At 44.3% G+C, this 20,472-nt stretch overlaps 1 protein-coding gene across 7 annotated transcripts in view; it reads right to left on the bottom strand.

The window, feature by feature from the left end:
* Window positions 1-122: 122 nt before the first annotated feature.
* LOC135245720 (protein NLRC3-like) overlaps window positions 123-20,472 on the bottom strand; it is a 111,258-nt gene continuing 90,908 nt past the window's right edge. For 2 of the 7 annotated variants that reach the window (XM_064319012.1, XM_064319014.1), the window contains exons 4-6: window positions 7,462-7,804; window positions 4,714-6,544; window positions 485-684 (exon numbers count right to left, since the gene is read on the bottom strand). In XM_064319012.1, coding sequence (XP_064175082.1) covers window positions 507-684; window positions 4,714-6,544; window positions 7,462-7,804 — 2,352 coding nt within the window. In that variant the 3' untranslated portion in view covers window positions 485-506. Of the gene's footprint in view, window positions 685-4,713; window positions 6,545-7,461; window positions 7,805-9,883; window positions 10,036-20,472 lie in introns of those variants that run through there. The other 5 variants (XM_064319008.1, XM_064319009.1, XM_064319010.1 and 2 more) reach the window with 3 other exon arrangements.

Genomic DNA, 20,472 nt, shown 5'->3' with positions numbered 1-20,472 from the left:
GCAGAAACTCTGGGGGTTGTCAAGACCAGGCTTGATACGATGCTGGATACTATCTAGTTTGTAGGTAAACCAAGCACTAGTGGTAGGTCGTAAAATGGCGAGCATATCGGGCTGAATGGCCTATTCTCATTGTTATGTTATGTTATTTTTGTTATGTTATGATCGACGTGAAACATATTACTGTACTGAAGTGGTCAATATTTTACAATGTCAATCATGCATTCAGCATTCAGTCATCACCTGCGACCTGATACTACAGACTCCACTGAAAACTTACATTCTGGTCAAGAACCACAAACCTGGCAACCCTAAGACTCATGAGGGTTTATCCTGCTTTTCTTTGTTGTGCTAGAGCAGTTAGAAGAGAGGGATGAGAACAATGTGGACAAAGACAGAATGCTGGTGGACACAGGAGTAAACAGAGAGAAAGCACTTCATATATTTCACTGCACAGAGCCATAATCACTAATTCTATTTAGTTAAGGTGACACAGTACACAGCACTACTCACCCCAGTCTCTGTAGTTTACAGTTTGGACTCATCAGTCCAGCACAGAGCAGCTTCACTCCTGAATCTCCCAGGCTATTGTAGCTGAGGTCCAGATCTCTCAGGGGTGAGTTTGATGACTGGAGAGCAGAGGCCACAATTTCACAGGACTTCTCTGTGAGGCCACAGCTGTTCAGTCTGCAAAAGAGAGTTGATATATTATTGTATTTTTAAATAGCGCAATATCCTGTAAAATCTGATATGTGCAATGTAACAGTAATCACATTGAGTGATGAAGAGTTATATTGAGGATTTAAAGTTACTGATGCTCTGAGGAAAATGACTTTGCTACACTCTCCAACTGCAGCACTTTGGGCCTGAGAATTAGACGTCCTGTTGGACAGAACTCTGACAGTTCTACAGATGAAATTCTTACCCAAATGGCCCCCTTTCTTCTGGCATTTGGCACAGATACAACCAAAAGTAAAGATGCAAGAAATAACTCAGAAATAAAATCTCTCAGAGTGGATAGTGAGTTAGGCTCTGCTTCTTTACTTTTGCTGGTAACTGTGACTAACTACTCACAGCATTGCAAGCCAACACACAGCCAGCACAATACAAAAGCCAGATTCACTTTAGAAACAAGAATGCAAAAAAGTGATTTGTTCACACATAACCAGGCACTGTAGTGCAGTCTGTCTGTTTTGTTGAGGTTATATATAACCATGTAGTGCAGTGCATCTGTTCTGCTGGTGTTACACATAACCAGATACTGAAACCAAAGCTATGTAGGAACTGTTAATGATCCCTTTGAGTTCCTTTTGTTGGAATAGTGATACATTTGATGGTGCTGTCCAAGCAGACACCATTTAACTTTTTCCAGGGTTTAGGAAACTTCAGAATCCTTGTACAGGCCAGACTTTAGCCTGAGATAAGCCACAGTATTACCTCAAAAACAGGCACTTTAACAGTCCCCTGAGAAGACCTCACCCTGACACCCATTATATCCTACAATTCCTCTACCTTCCGGTTTTCACTCTGTCTACAGGCACTATTGGATTCTGGGTCAGCCTACACCAGAATAAAGCAGAGACCAGGGTGGTACTACTGGCCTTCTAACATGGTGCATTTACTGCATGACCTAATCTCACAATACAGTAACACAAGCATTTCATTCATAACCACACTTGCCTCTCCCAAACCAAACCCAGCATTACATTAATCATAATGTTGAAAAAATATCTCATCTTCATGAACAATATAAGAGGGGTATAGCCTTATTCTGCCGGGGTTTTCCTTATCGCACGTGGGCACCTCTGTTTCTTCTGCTCTGCTTGCTAATCTACCATTTGAACCCCCTAACAATGTTTTTTTTCTCGTCTTCCTCGGCTCTGGGCACCTGCCCGGAGCTCTAGCCCAAGTTTGCTGAGCACCCCCCCTGGCCCGGAGCTCCAGCCCTAGACCAGCTAGACCAGCTGGGCACCCCGCCTCCTGCCACTGTTGATTTTCCATAACAAACCGGTGCCTGCCCACGGCAGATGGGTTCCCCCTCTGAGTCTGGTTCTGCTCAAGGTTTCTTCCTGTTATCAGTCAGGGAGTTTTTCCTTGCCACTGTTGCCCTAGGCTTACTCTTTGGGGGTCAGTTCTCTGTAAAGCTGCTTAGTGACAAAGCTCCTTTGTTAAAATACAAATTACAAAAAAATTGAAATAAAGTTGTGGTGTGGGGATGGCTGGTTTAAGCAGCCACACCTGCCCTGGGTCAAGCTAATTAGACCTGGCCAATTGGATAATTGGTTAAGAATTAGATAATTGGCCAGGCTAATTAGACCCAGGAACAGGAGTGGCTGCACCTGTGCGTAGTGAGGTAATCACTGCGCACAGGTTAAATCTGCCATCCCCACCCACATCAGGAGCTTCTCTGTCATGACAGTGTTTGAGATCTGCTCACTTGGCTGTAACATCTTGCCAAACCCTCGTGGAATAAATGTGGACTGTTTTAACATCTTCTCCCTGTGTCTCTTTGCCGTGCCGGAGGAGCCCCACGTTGGGCGCCACTGTGGCAAACACGCCTGCCACAGGCCACCGAAGTGGCTTTCTTCTTGGGGCCCTCCAGCACAGAGACACAGGGAGAAGATGTTAAAACAGTCCACATTTATTCCACGAGGGTTTGGCAAGATGTTACAGCCAAGTGAGCAGATCTCAAACACTGTCATGACAGAGAAGCTCCTGATGTGGGTGGGGATGGCAGATTTAACCTGTGCGCAGTGATTACCTCACTACGCACAGGTGCAGCCACTCCTGTTCCTGGGTCTAATTAGCCTGGCCAATTATCTAATTCTTAACCAATTATCCAATTGGCCAGGTCTAATTAGCTTGACCCAGGGCAGGTGTGGCTGCTTAAACCAGCCATCCCCACACCACATACCCCCAACGCCAAACTGAGGCCAGGGAGAATCCCTGGCCGAAGCCTACCCCCCCCCCCCCCCACCCCCAACAAAGCAAAAGACAAACAAAAACACTCCAAAACATGCTAAAAAAAAAAAAAGTCAGGGTGGGTGGCCCCGGAACAGTCCAGTACATGCTGTGACCCTCCTTCGGACGACAAAGGCAGCCCTTCTTCCTCCTCCCTCCTGGAGCACGGGAAGTCCTGGGCTGCTCTGCTGGCTGGTGGGGGCGTCACCGGCTTGGGCTGTTCCAGGGGCTGTGGTGGGGTGGCTGGGCTGGTGGGCTGGTGGACTGGCCTTGTGGTGCTGGGGACCAGGAACCCTCGTGGCTGTGGTGGCCGCCAGTCGGCTCTGCTGGCGGGCGGCTGCAGGCTTATCCCCTCATGGGCTCCGGGCAAACCAACCAGGCCAAAACAAAGAACTAAAAACAACCAAACGGACGAGAAAGGAAGCAAAACGGCGCGGCCACTGCTCGTGCGCCGCCCGTGGCTGACCCGCCTTCCCGGCCAAGTCCAGCTCACGGCGCGACCACCTCTCGTGCACCGCCCGTCGCTGACCTGCCTCCTCGGCCAGGTGCAGCTCCTCAGCGTCCCAGCTGAGGATTGCCTCCTTCCCCTCCCTGGTCATCTTCAGCTCCCCATTTTTGGCCCGGAGGATCCGCCCGAAGCCCTGTCGGGAACACCTCAGCCGCCCCTCCTCCAGTGTGCTTCCTGGCTGGCCCTCCTGTGCCTCTTTGCTGTGCCGGAGGAGCCCCACGTTGGGCGCCACTGTGGCAAACGCGCCTGCCACAGGCCACCGAAGTGGCTTTCTTTGGGGCCCTCCAGCACAGAGACACAGGGAGATGATGTTAAAACAGTCCACATTTATTCCACGAGGGTTTGGCAAGATGTTACAGCCAAGTGAGCAGATCTCAAACACTGTCATGACAGAGAAGCTCCTGATGTGGGTGGGGATGGCAGATTTAACCTGTGCGCAGTGATTACCTCACTACGCACAGGTGCAGCCACTCCTGTTCCTGGGTCTAATTAGCCTGGCCAATTATCTAATTCTTAACCAATTATCCAATTGGCCAGGTCTAATTAGCTTGACCCAGGGCAGGTGTGGCTGCTTAAACCAGCCATCCCCACACCACAAAAGTGTTGGCCTGTAAAGCAAAAGTGAGCCTGTGATCTTGTGCCATTTTCCTGGCTTCTCAGCTCTGCCTTGGTCTTTTTTGATCACAGTCTTGGATCTCTGGTCTTGATTCTTTAGCTGCTTATTTTACCATCCTGGGTCACATTGGGATGGACAAGTTGTGGTTCTGCGGTAACTTTCATTAATTTTTTTCACAAGTATGTCATTTATTTTCCATGTCTGTCTAATTTTGTGTAAAGGAAGTGTAGCTTGTATTTTTTTATTTGATGGGGAATATGTTCATCTTAATACTGTAACATACTATACCCTCTCTTCATTTAAATCTGCGAGTTGTATGTTTGGACCATTATTGATCCATCACATTGGTTTGCCTAACAAGGAATTCATGATGTATTTAATAACTGGTATCTTTAATGATAATATGTAAATTAAATCTAAAAAATACATTTTACATGTTGGATACATTTTTTACATTTAATGGTACTTCTGTATTCATTAAATGAGGGCACAATCTGTTAAAATAGCTTGACTCAAAAATCATAATTCTCACTTGCCTGACAATTTTATTGTATTCTATTTTCACTTTAACTATGAAGTGTTTATAAAAACATGCTGTCATTATCTACTTTAATTATTACACCATACTCACATGGCCTTCCTGCAGTGCCTGACTACTGGTACCAGTCTCTGATAACCTTCTGCTGATGTGTTGTAGGTCTTCAAGTCAAACTCATCTTGGATCGCCTCTGACATCAGTAACACAAAGGCCAGGGCTGAACATTGGTGTGGTTCCAGCTTTTCATTAGAGAGTTTTCCTGATCTCTGGAAATTCTTGATTTCCTCCACTAGAGAGTTGTCATTCAGTTCATTGAGACAGTGGAACAGATTGATGGTCCTTTCTGCTGAAGATTCTTTTTTGATCCTCTCCTTTATGTACAATACTGTTTTCTTAATGCTCTCTGATCTGCTTCCTGTCTGTGTCTGTGGATCTGGTACAGGTGATCTGCTTCCTGTCTGTGTCAGTATTCCTCCTAATAGAGTCTGAATGGAGTCCAGAGAGAGGCCTAGAAGGAATCTGAGGAAAAGGTCCAGGTGTCCATTCTTACTCTCTAAGGCCTGATCCACTGCAGTCCTGTGTAACTCAGACAGCTGCACTCCGTCACTGCGAGGTTTTGATTCTTCTGCTCTGAGTACATTTCTGTTCTCATTCACACATGAATGAAACACAAACAAGGCAGCCAGATACTCCTGAATGCTCAGATGCACAAAGCAGTAGACCTTCTCCTCACCCAACCCACACTCCTCTTTAAAGATCTCTGTGCACACCCCAGAGTACACTGAAGCTTCACTGACATCAATGCCCATCTCTCTCAGGTCCTCTTCATAGAATATCAGATTGCCCCTTTCCAGCTGTAGTAAAGCCAGCTGCCCCAGTTTCAGGATGATTTCTGTATTTGATGCTGACATTTTCTTTGGGGTTGTCTCATTGGTGCCATGATACTTCTCATTCTTCACATTAGTCTGAATGAGCAGGAAGTGTGTGTACATTTCAGTCAGAGTTTTGGGCATTTTTCTATTGCCTACTTTACCCAACATTGTCTCCAGTACAGTGGCAGAAATCCAGCAGAAGACTGGTATGTGACACATGATGTAGAGACTCCTGGATGACTTTATGTGTGAGATAATTTTGCTGGCCTTTTTCTCATCTCTGATTCTCTTCCTGAAGTACTCCTCCTTCTGTGGGTCATTGAATCCTCGTACCTCTGTCACCTGGTGGACGCACTCAGGAGGGATCTGATTGGCTGCTGCTGGTCGGGAGGTGATCCAGAGGAGAGCAGAGGGAAGCAGATTCCCCTTAATGAGGTTGGCCAGCAGCACATCCACTGATGATGACTCTGTTATATCACAGCAGATCTCATTGCTTTGGAAATCTAGAGGAAGTCGACACTCATCCAGACCATCAAAGATTAACACAATTTTGACACCATCATCTTCAATACTCTTGATCTCTTTCAGTTGTGGAAAGTAGTGCTGTAGAAGTTGCATCAGACTGAATCCTCTCTCTTTTTTCAGATTCAGATCTCGGAAAGGAAGAGTGAAGATGAAATCAATGTCCTGATTGGCTTTTCCATCTGCCCAGTCCAGAATGAACTTCTGCACAGAGACTGTTTTCCCAATGCCAGCGATGCCCTTTGTAAGCACAGTTCTGATTGGTTTCTCTTGTCCAGGTGAAGGCTTAAAGATGTCATTGCAGATGATTGCAGTCTCATGTGTGGTTTGTCTCTTCGATGCTATCTCAATCTGTCTGATCTCATGTTCATCATTGACCCCCCTACTTCCCCCCTCTGTGATGTAGAGCTCTGTATAGATCTCATTGAGGAGGGTTTGGTGGCCCTGCTTTGCTAAACCTTCAAATATGCATTCAAACCTCTTCTTCAGATGAGTTTTCAGTGCCTGCTGGGCTCTTTCTTTGAATTCATCTGAGGAGAGGAAATATGAGAACCAATGTTTAAAATAACAGAAATAGACAAAAAATACTTATGCAGAAAGTTTTCACAATGTTTTACACAGCTCTGAAAGTGTTGTACATTAAGTTGTAGCTATACCTATGTAGTTAAATTGTAACTAATTTGGTAACAAGAGGTTATTACTGATTAACGCCAATGTAGGAAACATTGAACAGTTAACAATATTTTTGATTACACATGCGAAACAAGGCCAGCCCTGTTACATCTCTTCTGTTAATATGAAATAATTCTGTATCATGAGGACACATTGTGAAATTAACAGGCAAGGTTTATCTGTATTATCATGAAGATATGCCTATAGCTATAACGACCTTAAAGTAAAGTGTTGCCCATACGTCTAGTAGTGCTTCACACTTCTCACAAACTGTTGTACACACAACAATGAAAACATAAAAAGGATTCATTTCCATTTCAACATTCAATTTCTGAATTGTTCATAGTATGATGTGTCTTTATGGTAAATATGGTCTTCATGGGTCATGCAGTAATTTAATTATTTTATAATTATTATGATCGGTGCTCTTTAATCCAGGATAAAAACTCAGGGCAGTCAGTCTGATGGGACAGTGGTTTAGTAACTGGCTTTTGATCCCAAGGCTCCTGGTTTTAAAGTCTTTCGGAAACATTTAATCTCATGTGCATTTGATTGCCCCCATTATTACTGCTGGATGCTATATTTGAATTGAAATGCCTTCCTGTACATGTTGTGTGTGATGGTTTTTATATGCAAGACTGTTGATGTAAAACATTATTATCAAAGTGTGAATACTATAAATCAGTACTCTGTTATTTTGTACTCTGTTATATTTGTTGGCTAAACTCATTTCAGCATTCTAATGGCCACAGCAGCAATGAGAGAAAATTCTTACTGTGCTGCTCATCTCTCTCCTGTGGGTCAGTGACATCCTTCTTCTTCATGTTCCTCAGGATATGGAGTGTGATCTTCAGAGACCCCTCAATGCCACAGGTCTCCAGCATCTTCTCAACTATGTACAGGGCTTCAGGATCCTCCTGCCCTCTCTCAGTGCATTCTGGGTAATCAGCAATTTGACAACTCTTGAACAATTCCTTCATCTTCATGAACGGATCCAGTACAGAAGGATCTTCTGTTCTTCTACTATTAAGGCATTCTGGGCAACCCTGACTCAGATGGCTCTGAAACAGTTTCAACTTTTCAGTCTTCTTCAGCTTCATCAGAGTGCGCAGGAGAGACTGAAATAAACACATGAAGAGGTGTGCTGTATCAGAGGGTGAAATAAACACATGAAGAGGGTATGCTGTCTCAGTGTGAAATAAACACATGAATAGTTTTGCTGTATCAGTGTGAAATAAACACATGAAGAGGTGTGCTGTATCAGAGTGAAATAAACAAATGAAGAGGTGTGCTGTATCACTGTGAAATGGTAATGGATGGTAATGGACTGCATTTATACAGAGCTTTCATCCAAAGCGCTTTATAATTGATGCCTCTCATTCGCCAGAGCATTTAGGGGTTAGGTGTCTTGCTCAAGGACACTTCGACACGCCCAGGGTGGGGTTTGAACCGGCAACCCTCCGACTGCCAGACAATCGTTCTTACCTCCTGACCTATGTCGCCCCTTTTTAATAAACACATGAAGAGGTGTGCTGTCTCAGTGTGAAATAAACACATGAAGAAGTGTGCTGTATCAGTGTGAAATAAACACATGAAAACGTGTGCGCTGTATCAGAGTGAAATAAACACATGAAGTGGGTTGCTGTATCAGAGCCATGGAAACAAAGCCTTGCTTAATTATGGGTGGCAGTGTAGTATAATGGGTAAGGAGCTGGTCTCGTCAGAGGTTTGAATCCCAGGTAGGACACTGCTGTTGTACCCTTGAGCAAGGTACTTAACCTGCATTGCTTCAGTTCATATCCAGCTGTATAAAAGGAAGCAATGTAAATGCTGTGTAAAAAGTTGTGTAAGTCGCTCTGAATAAGAGTGACTGCTAAATGCCTGCAATGTCTCATGTTTTCTCTTGTAGGAAGGCCAGAACAGGAAAAGATACTTTAGAACACAACATGCAGCAGGTCTAAAGCCTGTATTCGAAATGCAGCTTTTGCTCCTGATTTATGTTTTTTAGGGACACTACTTGTGATGAATCACGAATGTCCTTGGAATAATTTAGTTGTTGAGTTGAATTAAGTTTCTCAGTGCAATACATTTTTTAATGCTAACTATACAAACTGAGTGCTGAGTGTCCATTCTACCTGCCCCGGGAGTTTCCGCAGTGATCACTAGGGCCGTTTACATTCCACCACAAGCGGACACGACGAGGCTTTGTCGGTGTTACATGATGTGCTAAGCGGACTACAGACCAAGCACCCAGACGCTGCCCTCATCGTGGCAGGGGACTTCAACAAGGCAAACCTTATGCCAAACTTTTACCAACACGTCAAATGTCCTACCCGAAAGGACAAGATACTTGATCACTGCTATTCACCGTTCAAGGAGGGCTACAAGGCTACCTCTCTACCATCATTTGGCAAATCAGACCATGCCGCCATCTTCCTGATAACAGAATACAAACAACGGAGGGTACGGGAAGAGGTGGTGTCGCGAGAGGTCAAGCGCTGGACCGCCCAATCAGAGGCCACTCTACAGGACGCGCTGGACGACGTCGACTGGGACAGGTTCCAGTCCACCTCTGATGACGTCAACGTGTTTACGGAAGTGGTGACCGGCTTCATTACAACGGTGGTGGACAAAGTTATCCCTATGGTGAAAGCTAAGTGTTTTCCTAACCAGAAACCGTGGGGTGACAGATCCATCCGCGTTGCTCTGAATGCACGCACCACTGCCTATAACACGGGACTGGTGTCTGGGGACATGACGGAGTACAAGGCGGTGTCCTACAGGCTGAGGTGAGCAATCAAGGATGCGAAGCATCACTACAAGGACAGAGTGGAGCTGAACTCTTTTTATGCACGTTTCAAGGCTAACGATGCTAACATTAGCCCGGCGGCTAGCACAGTTAGCGTGTATAACACGAGTTCCCCCCCTGGAGCTGCAAGCTCACTTGTCCTGTCAGAGCACTATGTGAGGGAAGCCTTGAAACGGGTGGACACCAGGAAAGCAGCAGGGCCAGACGGAATCTCCGGACAAGTCCTCAAGACCTGCGCTGATCTCCTGGCTCCTGTGTTCACCACCATAATCAACCTCTCCCTGGCCCAGTCCGTGGTCCCCACATGCTTCAAGAGGTCCACCACTGTCCCTGTACCCAAGAACGCTTCCCCAGCCTGCCTGAATGACTACCGCCCGGTAGCACTCACCTCGGTGGTGATGAAGTGCTTTGAGAGGCTAGTCAAGGACTACATCTGCTCCTCTCTTCCCAGCACCTTGGACCCTCTGCAGTTTGCTTACCGCCCCAACAGATCCACGGATGATGCGGTCTGTCAGGTTCTGCACGCCACTCTCTCTCACCTCGACAACAGAGGGGGGGCTATGTAAGACTGCCGTTCATTGATTTCAGCTCAGCTTTCAATACCATAGTCCCCTCCAGACTGGCTGCTAAACTGACTGACCTGGGACTGAACACCTCCATTTGTGCCTGGATACTGGATTTCCTGACCGCCGGACCCCCGGTGGTTAGAGTGGGTAAGCACACCTCAAACCCCCTCACCCTCAGCACTGGAGCCCCCCAGGGGTGTGTGTTGAGCCCTCTGCTGTACTCCCTGTACACACATGACTGTGTGACCAGGTTTGAGTCCAACACCATCGTCAAGTTTGCTGACGACACAGTGGTGGTAGGCCCGATCACCAACGACGACGAGAAGGCCTATCTCTAGGAGGTGGCAGACCTGTCACTGTGGTGCCAGGACAACCGTCTCTTCCTGAATGTCAGCAAAACCAAGGAGATGGTGGTGGACTTCTGTAAGAAGAAACGGTTGAGGACCGACACCCCTCTACAGATCAATGGGTCACCAGTAGAGAGGGTGAGCAATTTCAAGTACCTCGGTGTCCACATCACAGAGGACCTGACATGGACACTGCACACCGACACTGTGGTGAGAAAGGCAAGGCAGCGCCTGGATCACCTCAGACAGCTGAGGAAGTTCAGAGTCTCCAAGAAGATCCTGAAAACCTTCTACTCTGCAACCATTGAGAGAATCCTGCTGGGAACATCACCGTCTGGTACGGGAACTGCTCCTCTCTGGACCGGAGAGCCCTGCAGAGGGTGGTGCGGTCAGCTGAGCGTACCATGGGGACCACACTCCCCACTCTGCAGGACCTGTACCCCAGGAGGTGCTTAAGCAGAGCAAAGAGGATTATGAAGGACTCTTTCCATCCAAACAACGGACTGTTTGAGCTGCTGCGGTCAGGCAAATGCCTGCGCAGTCACAGGACCAAGACGGAGAGACTAAGGAGGAGCTTCTTCCCTCAGGACATCAGTGCTTTTAACTGCACTGCCTGGACAACTGTCCTGAAATAGTATTTTCACCTCAAGCACATAGCACCTTTACCTCTATGTACACTGCAGCACCTTATCATCCCACGGTTTACTTTGTATTTTTCTTTTTTATTTATTATATTCTTATTTAATCATATATCATAGGTTGCACTGCTTCCTGTGACTTATTTTAGGACTTACTTTTTTAAAACTTATTTGTATTGCTCTTTTAAAAAAAAAAAAAACTGCTCTTTATGTTCTTCTCTTTTAATTTGTATTCATATGTTATATTATAGTATGTTATTATTTTTATTTTATTTTTCTGTATATTGTTATTATTGAAGCGTTGTGTTGCAGTCTACAAGGAGCAGACTGCAGTCTCACCAGCATATCACTGTATGTACATGTATATACATGTGACAAATAAAGCCATTGAACTTCGAACTTTAAAACATTCTGTTTGGAGATTTCCACTGTCATCGTTTTTGGATCCTAAAAAAGAATCCAGTCGTTCTGTGAGCCAAAGAGGGCCAGACCACTTTTTATAAACTTTAATTAACCTGATTACACATTCAATCTGATCGTCTGAAAGTCAAATCAACTTCAAATATTGAAGTTGAAAAAGTATATATCATACCTGTTTTATGGGGGAAAGTATCTCTGAACTCTCCTCGTCTAAACGAGCAGGGAATCCTGTGAATAAATCATGAGACACAACGCAGATAAACTGGTTTACTGTAGCTCTAACTCACACCACACGGAGACAGAGCTTCCAGTTAAACTCATCCTCTTACTGCAGCTCTAACTCACAGCACATGGAGACAGAGCTTCCAGTTAAACTCATCCTCTTACTGCAGCTCTAACTCACAGCACATGGAGACAGAGCTTCCAGTTAAACTCATCTTTTTACTGCATTTCTAACTCACAGCACATGGAGACAGAGCATCCAGTAAAACTCATCCTCTAACTGTAGCTCTAACTCACAGCACATGGAGACAGAGCTTCCAGTAAAACTCATCCTCGTACTGCAGCTCTAACTCACAGCACATGGAGACAGAGCTTCCAGTTAAACTCACACTCTAATTGCAGCTCTAACTCACAGCACATGGAGACAGAGCTTCCAGTTAAACTCATCTTTTTACTGCATTTCTAACTCACAGCACATGGAGACAGAGCTTCCAGTTAAACTCATCCTCTTACTGCAGCTCTAACTCACAGCACATGGAGACAGAGCTTCCAGTTAAACTCATCTTCTTACTGCAGCTCTCTAACTCACAGCACATGGAGACAGAGCTTCCAGTTAAAATCATCCTCTTACTGCAGCTCTAACTCACAGCACATCCGAATGTGATATAAAACACATCATGACACTTTAAAATGAGTTAATACACACATGTTGACGAGAAAGTTCTATCATACACCCCACTAAACCAAAAAGTAGCCACTGAGATTTAAGTTTTATTTAATCGTAGTGTCAGTATGAACTTGTTTCATTACCTTTGATCATCTGTGAACTCTCCCCTGAAGTTGTTTGGAAGATCCATTGAACGGTCACTCTTCATAGACAGACAGCTGGGCACAGGTGACTCTGCCCTCTTTACCCGGACCCTGTGAACAAACATGGAGACAGAGCTTCCAGTTAAACTCATCCTCTTACTGCAGCTCTAACTCACAGCACATGGAGACAGAGCTTCCAGTTAAACTCATCCTCTTACTGCAGCTCTAACTCACAGCACATGGAGACAGAGCTTCTAGTTAAACTCATCTTCTTACTGCAGCTCTAACTCACAGTGTATGGAGACAGAGCTTCCAGTTAAACACATCCTCTTGCTGCAGTTCTAACTCACAGCACATGGAGACAAAGCTTCCAGATAAACTCATCCTCTTACTGCAGCTCTAACTCACAGCACATCCGAATGTGATATAAAACACATCATGACACTTTAAAATGAGTTAATACACACATGTTGACGAGAATGTTCTATCATACACCCCACTAAACCAAAAAGTAGCCACTGAGATTTAAGTTTTATTTAATCGTAGTGTCAGTATGAACTTGTTTCATTACCTTTGATCATCTGTGAACTCTCCCCTGAAGTTGTTTGGAAGATCCATTGAACGGTCACTCTTCATAGACAGACAGCTGGGCACAGGTGACTCTGCCCTCTTTACCCGGACCCTGTGAACAAACATGGAGACAGAGCTTCCAGTTAAACTCATCCTCTTACTGCAGCTCTAACTCACAGTACATGGAGACAGAGCTCCCAGTTAAACTCATCATTTTACTGCATTTCTAACTCACAGCACATGGAGACAAAGCATCCAGTTAAACTCATCCTCTTATTGCCGCTCTAATGCACAGCACATGGAGACAGAGCTTCCAGTTAAACTCATCCTCTTACTGTAGCTCTAACTCACAGCACATGGAGACAGAGCTCCCAGTAAAACTCATCCTCGTACTGCAGCTCTAACTCACAGCACATGGAGACAGAGCTCCCAGTTAAACTCATCCTCTTACTGCAGCTCTAACTCACAGCACATGGAGACAGAGCTCCCAGTAAAACTCATCCTCGTACTGCAGCTCTAACTCACAGCACATGGAGACAGAGCTCCCAGTTAAACTCATCCTCTTACTGCAGCTCTAACTCACAGCACATGGAGACAGAGCTTCCAGTTAAACTCGCACTCTGATTGCAGCTCTAACTCACAGCACATGGAGACAGAGCATCCAGTAAAACTCATCCTCTAACTGCAGCTCTAACTCACAGCACATGGAGACAGAGCTTCCAGTTAAACTCATCCTCTAACTGCAGCTCTAACTCACAGCACATGGAGACAGAGCTCCCAGTAAACTCATCCTCGTACTGCAGCTCTAACTCACAGTGTATGGAGACAGAGCTTCCAGTTAAACTCATCCTCTTGCTGCAGTTCTAACTCACAACACATGGAGACAAAGCTTCCAGATAAACTCATCCTCTTACTGCAGCTCAAACTCACAGCACATGCAGACAGAGCTTCCAGTTAAACTCATCTTCTTACTGCAGCTCTAACTCATAGCACATGGAGACAGAGTATCCAGTTAAACTCGTCCTCATACTGCAGCTCTAACTCACAGCACATGGAGACAGAGCTTCCAGTTAAACTCATCCTCTTACTGCAGCTCTAACTCACAGCACATGGAGACAGAGCTTCCAGTTAAACTCATCCTCTAACTGCAGCTCTAACTCACAGCACAAGGAGATAGAGCTTCCAGTTAAACTCATCCTCTAACTGCAGCTCTAACTCAATTTGAACGTGCTTCATTACCTTTGATCACCTGTGAACTCTCCTCTGAAGTGGTTTGGATGATCCATTGAATGATCACTTTTTATAGACAGACAGCTGGGTACAGGTGACCCTGCCCTCTCTACCCGAACCCTGTGAACAAAACATGGAGACAGAGATTCCAGTTAAACTCATCCTCTTACTGCAGCTCGAACTCACTGCACATGGAGACAGAGCTTCCAGTTAAACTCATCCTCTTACTGTAGCTCTAACTCACAGCACATGGAGACAGAGCTTCCAGTTAAACTCATCCTCTTACTGTAGCTCTAACTCACAGCACATGGAGACAGAGCTTCCAGTTAAACTCATCCTCTTACTGTAGCTCTAACTCACAGCACAAGGAGATAGAGCTTCCAGTTAAACTCATCCTCTAACTGCAGCTCTAACTCACAGTACATGGAGACAGAGCCTCCAGTTAAACTCATCCTCTTACTGTAGCTCTAACTCACAGCACAAGGAGACAGAGCTTCCAGTTAAACTCATCCTCTTACTGTAGGTCAAACTCACAGGAGATGGAGACAGAGCTTCCAGTTAAACTCATCCTCTAACTGCAGCTCTAACTCACAGCACAAGAAAATAGAGCTTCCAGTTAAACTCATCCTCTAACTGCAGCTCTAACTCAATTTGAACGTGCTTCATTACCTTTGATCACCTGTGAACTTTCCTCTGAAGTGGTTTGGATGATCCATTGAATGATCACTTTTTATAGACAGACAGCTGGGTACAGGTGACCCTGCCCTCTCTACCCGAACCCTGTGAACAAAACATGGAGACAGAGATTCCAGTTAAACTCATCCTCTTACTGCAGCTCGAACTCACTGCACACGGAGACAGAGCCTCCAGTTAAACTCATCCTCTTACTGTAGCTCTAACTCACAGCACAAGGAGACAGAGCTTCCAGTTAAACTCATCCTCTTACTACAGGTCAAACTCACAGGACATGGAGACAGAGCTTCCAGTTAAAATCATCCTCTAACTGCAGCTCTAACTCACAGCACAAGAAAATAGACAGCTCTGACAGTTAAACTCATCCTCTTACTGTAGGTCAAACTCACAGGACATGGAGACAGAGCTTCCAGTTAAACTCATCCTCTTACTGCAGCTCTAACACACAGCTGTCAGGATCCTTCCTTTTCTGTTAAGGTTATTACTTTTTTGGTTGCCAGATGGCGGCATGTCACAGCTTTGTACCGTGTGTTCGTTTGTCTCATTGCTTTCTCCTGTGTCTTATTCAATCATTGTGTTCACCTGTGTCTGGTTATCCCTCTTGTCTATTTAAGCTCTGTGTTTTCCTAAGTTCCTTACTCGATCCTACTGTTTTATGCCCTCGTTGTTGTTCCCTGTGTTTCATGTATTTCGAGGATTTCGAGTTCCCCTTCTTGTTTTCTTGTTTCTAGTCTTTTTTGAGTCATTTGAGTTCCTCGTTGTGTTTCTCTTTTACAAGCATTTTTGGACTTTCCGCGTTTTTACTCCACACTTGGGTCCTAGATCATCAAACCCTGACAACAGCACATGGAGACAGAGCTTCCAGTTAAACTCATCCTCTTACTGCAGCTCTAACTCACAGCACATGGAGACAGAGCATCCAGTTAAACTCATCCTCTTACTGCAGCTCTAACTCACAGCACATGGAGACAGAGCATCCAGTTAAACTCATCCTCTTACTGCAGCTCTAACTCACAGCACATGGAGACAGAGCTTCCAGTTAAACTCATACTCTTACTGCAGCTCTAACTCACAGCACATGGAGACAGAGCTTCCAGTTAAACTCATCCTCTTACTGCAGCTGTAACTCACAGCACATGGAGACAGAGCATCCAGTTAAACTCATCCTCTTATGGCAACTCTAACTCACAGCACATGGAGACAGAGCTTCCAGTTAAACTCATCCTCATCCTGCAGCTCTAACTCACAGCACATGGAGACAGAGCTTCCAGTTAAACTCATCCTCTTACTGTAGCTCTAACTCACAGCACAAGGAGATAGAGCTTCCAGTTAAACTCATCCTCTTACTGCAGCTCTAACTCACAGCACATGGAGACAGAGCTTCCAGTTAAACTCATCCTCTTACTGCAGCTCTAACTCACAGCACATCCAAATGTGATATAAAACACATCATGACACGTTAAAATGAGTTAATACACACATGTTGACGAGAATGTGCTATCATACACCCCACTCAACCAAAAAGTAGCCACTTCAAGTTACTTGTACAGTAATACAATTCCTTTCAAAATATTCTGCACCCTTGATAACAATTGTATTTCTGTACAAGTTTATGGCTCAGTTAAATTCCAGATCTGTCCGTCTGTTCTATGAGATTTGATGTATGTGTGTGTCTGTGTGTATTATTATGTCTGTGCATTATCATGTTCTTCTTTTGTGTATTAACAGGTCTGCCAATTTGGGTCAGAACCCACTTGTGAATCTGATGTGGTGTGTTCAGGTGTCCTGAGACAGGGGGCTCTGTTTCAAAAATGAGTTCCTCAGAGGAGACCGAGACTGACGATGGAACCCACGGCCCTGCGAGAAAGAGGTGTGTATGTTATTGTCCTGAACTCCCCTCCCATTGTAGCCAACCTACCAGTATTATGCATCCGAATCCAAGATGGCAGCATATCAGTCTTTGTCTGAGTTTGCAGTCCAGTGTTTGTTAGTGTTTTGTAAGTTTGTAAGTTAATTGTACTCATTTTTCACACCAATTATTTTTAAATTATAGGCAGAAGAATAGGTTTTATTTTATTTTTAATATGTTGAAAAGTTCGTCTTGATGCATTATTTTTGGCTTCCTGCCCAAACTTGAAAACAGGACCACCAAACAAGGCCTAGCAAAAGGGCCCTTGAAGTGCAACAAAGTCTGCAAAAGAAAAGCTTGTGCATTATGATTCAAAATGCCAGCGTAAGTGGCATAAGAGTGGCTTCAGCGCCTCTCCCTGGAGTTATTCTGATCAGCTAGACCACCATCTCCCAGGCCCTGTTCCATGGTCAACATTCTCCATGGCTGCCTACTGATGTTGTCTATGAACGAAGCTGGGCTGCACATCAGTAGAAGTTTTTTTTCCTGGTCAGCTGAATCTTCTTTCTACCTGCACTTCGCGGCTCTTCGTGAGCAACAAGCAATCCTGTCCTCGTGCACCTGATCAAAGACTATGGCTATCTGGCAACCCTGTATAGTGCACACCACGGCCTGGAAATCCGCTTTGAGCGCATCTGGCAATCCTGGTGTTTGAGCTCACAACACAAATCAGTGGGTCGAAGTACAGTCAAGATGAAAGCTCTCCTGGTAATAATGTACTATCTACTCACCGTCCGTAGCGAGCAGAATGTGGTGAGTAGTTCCAATCACGAGCGTTTTTCGTGGATGATCTTACCTTTGACTGCCACGGACTCAGTGTTTCATTTTGATCATGCCCTGCCTGTCGTCAAGCCAACAAAAAATTCGGAAATCCTACATCATCTTCATAGTTTGTTGCTTTTGAATGACTACTTTGTTGTATCGAAAGACTCTGTTTTGGATTTTGTGGACAAATGAAATGCCTAAAAAGACACTAAACCGAGACTTGTTCTACTGTTGCTTTATCCGGAAATGTTCAACCAAACCCTGGCCCAGACTTAAACTAATAATCTCAAAGAGTTTCATTAAAATAAATGTCTGTTAAGTCACTATCTATCGCTGCATTAGGTAACACAATGGCGATTGAGCCTATTTTTATATTAATTTATATTATTATTATTATCATAATTCATGATTAAAAAACTTGGTGTCTGTGGCGACATTCCCGGGAAAAAATCACAAGCGGCGCACAGTTAGTGACACGTTTTTCATCACCCATCAGTGGTTGGTCTGCCAGAGAGGGTAGGCGGAACTAACGCAACAGGCTCACTCTTCAACTCACTTGTGTGTGAGCGGCGTACTTTTTTTTCCCGGTGTCTGCATGCATTACAATAACAGAGAAAGGGGGGGTTGGGGGACTTATAGAACCCTAAAAAGTTTTTGTGTAACATGAGAGATCATATTATTTGTTGATGTAGATTTCATATTACATTTAATGACAAGGTAACTTTACTAAATTAGCTATTTGCACAGCTAACGCTAGCTACTGGACCATGGCAAGAAAGACAACATTAGTTTAGACAACGTTGCGCACAGTATCTATCTCTCATATCAGGTAACATTGCGTTAGCTAGCTAGCTAATGTAATTAACACAATCTAATGTCGGCTAACAATTAGAAAAAAACGCTAGCTAACGCTACCGACCGGTACCGACCTCGCAAATCGTCTCTCGAATGCAATGCTACGTTGTTGCAACGTTGCAGTGTAGCTAACTTAAGGCAAGTTCAGATCAATGATTCGCAACGAGACTGGGTGCAACTTGCAAAATTCCAAGACGTCTGATTGTAAACGTTCCAAAACTGCACTTGGCGATTTGACAAGGACGGTCTTTTAAAACCTTCCGGCAGGCAACGGCTCTGCTACTAGCCAGTTCACACCGCTGCAATTTTCTCTGCAACATTCTAAAACCGTTTTGCCTCGTTGCGAATCATTGATCTGAACTGGCCTTAACGTTACCGTTATTTACATTGCCATTGAGTTCATCAATATATTATAATGATCGGAATAAAGCCGGGGTATGTGGAGCAGAGCCGGGTCTGATTTCTGAAGACGTCATGCAGGAGGAAACTAAATAAAAGAATACGGCAGTATGGATTAGCATTGTCATTTTATTACGCTTCCTCATATGTTCCTTCAGCCTTTATGCCCTTTTTGATGAAATCTCCTTTGTTTTTGTTTTATTCTTCTTGTTCTGATTGCTAATTTAACACCCAGCTCGGCTTTATTCTCGAACAGTTTAGCTAGCAAAACCAGAAACATCAGGGGTAACATTTTGCAAGGCAGTTGTTTCAAAAATACCACACAACAATCATTCACAAAAAAGACTGCTTATTGTGCACGAGATACATAATTGCATGAGCCACAGCGAATCCCGCAAATTCTTCTCTGCAGTGTAAAGATGTTCATACGGCAAAAGGGTGGGTAAGAACGTTTGCAGAAATTGATCATCACTAATTCTACCCCAGGTTTGCTACGGCATTTTAACCCGGCTCGGCAGTGTAAAGACATCTTGAGTTAGCCTAATGTTAGACAACGAATGAGTATGTACATAACGTTACTTTTATAACAACCGTTTTTATTCAGTAAATAGTGTTATGGTTGGCGTGCCAACTGATGGGGGGGGGGGGGGGGGGGGGGGGGGGGGGGAAAAAAAAAAAAAAAAAAAAAAAAAAAAAAAAAAAAACACTGCATTCGAGAGACGGTTTGCGAGGTCGGTACTGGTCGGTAGCGTTAGCTAGCGTTTTTTATAATTGTTAGCTGACATTAGATTGTGTTAATTACATTAGCTAGCTAGCTTAACGCAACGTTACCTGATATGACAGATGGATACTGCGCGCAACGTTGTCTAAACTAATTTTGCCTTTATTGACATAGTCCGGTAGCTAGCGTTAGCTGTGCAAATAGCTATGTAATTTAGTAACGTTACATTGTCATCAAATGTAATACGAAATCTACACCAACAAATAATATGACCTCTCATGTTACACAAAAACTTATTAGGGTTCCATAACCCCCCCACCTTTAATGCTAGCAGACAACGGAAAAAACAGTATGCCGCTCACACACAAGTGAGTTGAAGAGCAAGCCTGTTGCATTAGCTCCGCCTACCCTCTCTGGCGGACCAACCACTGATGGGTGATGGAAAATGCGTCACTATCTATGCGCCGCTTGTGATTTTTTCCCAGGAATGTCGCCACAGACACCCAGTTCTTTAATCATAAATTATTATAATAATAATAATATAAATTAATATAATAATAGGCTCAATCACCATTGTGTTACCTAATTCGGCGATAGATAGTGACTTAACAGACATTTATTTTAATGAAAATCTTCGAGATGATTACTTTAAGTCTAAAATGTTTGGAAACTCCGTCATATTTTAAAAGTACATTGGGTCTGGGTATAGTACATTTTAATGTTCGTAGTTTAGTCCCGAAAATGGACCTGATAAGGATTTGGGTTGAATTAACTGATGCTGATATTACTGTGATATCTGAAACTTGGTTGAGCATGTCGGTTCCTGATAAAG

The sequence above is a fragment of the Anguilla rostrata genome, chromosome 19, assembly GCF_018555375.3.
Source record: "Anguilla rostrata isolate EN2019 chromosome 19, ASM1855537v3, whole genome shotgun sequence".
NCBI classification, from domain to species: Eukaryota; Metazoa; Chordata; class Actinopteri; order Anguilliformes; family Anguillidae; genus Anguilla; species Anguilla rostrata.
Note: the sequence above shows the minus strand (reverse complement) of the source record. Positions and strands in the feature narration are given on the sequence as shown.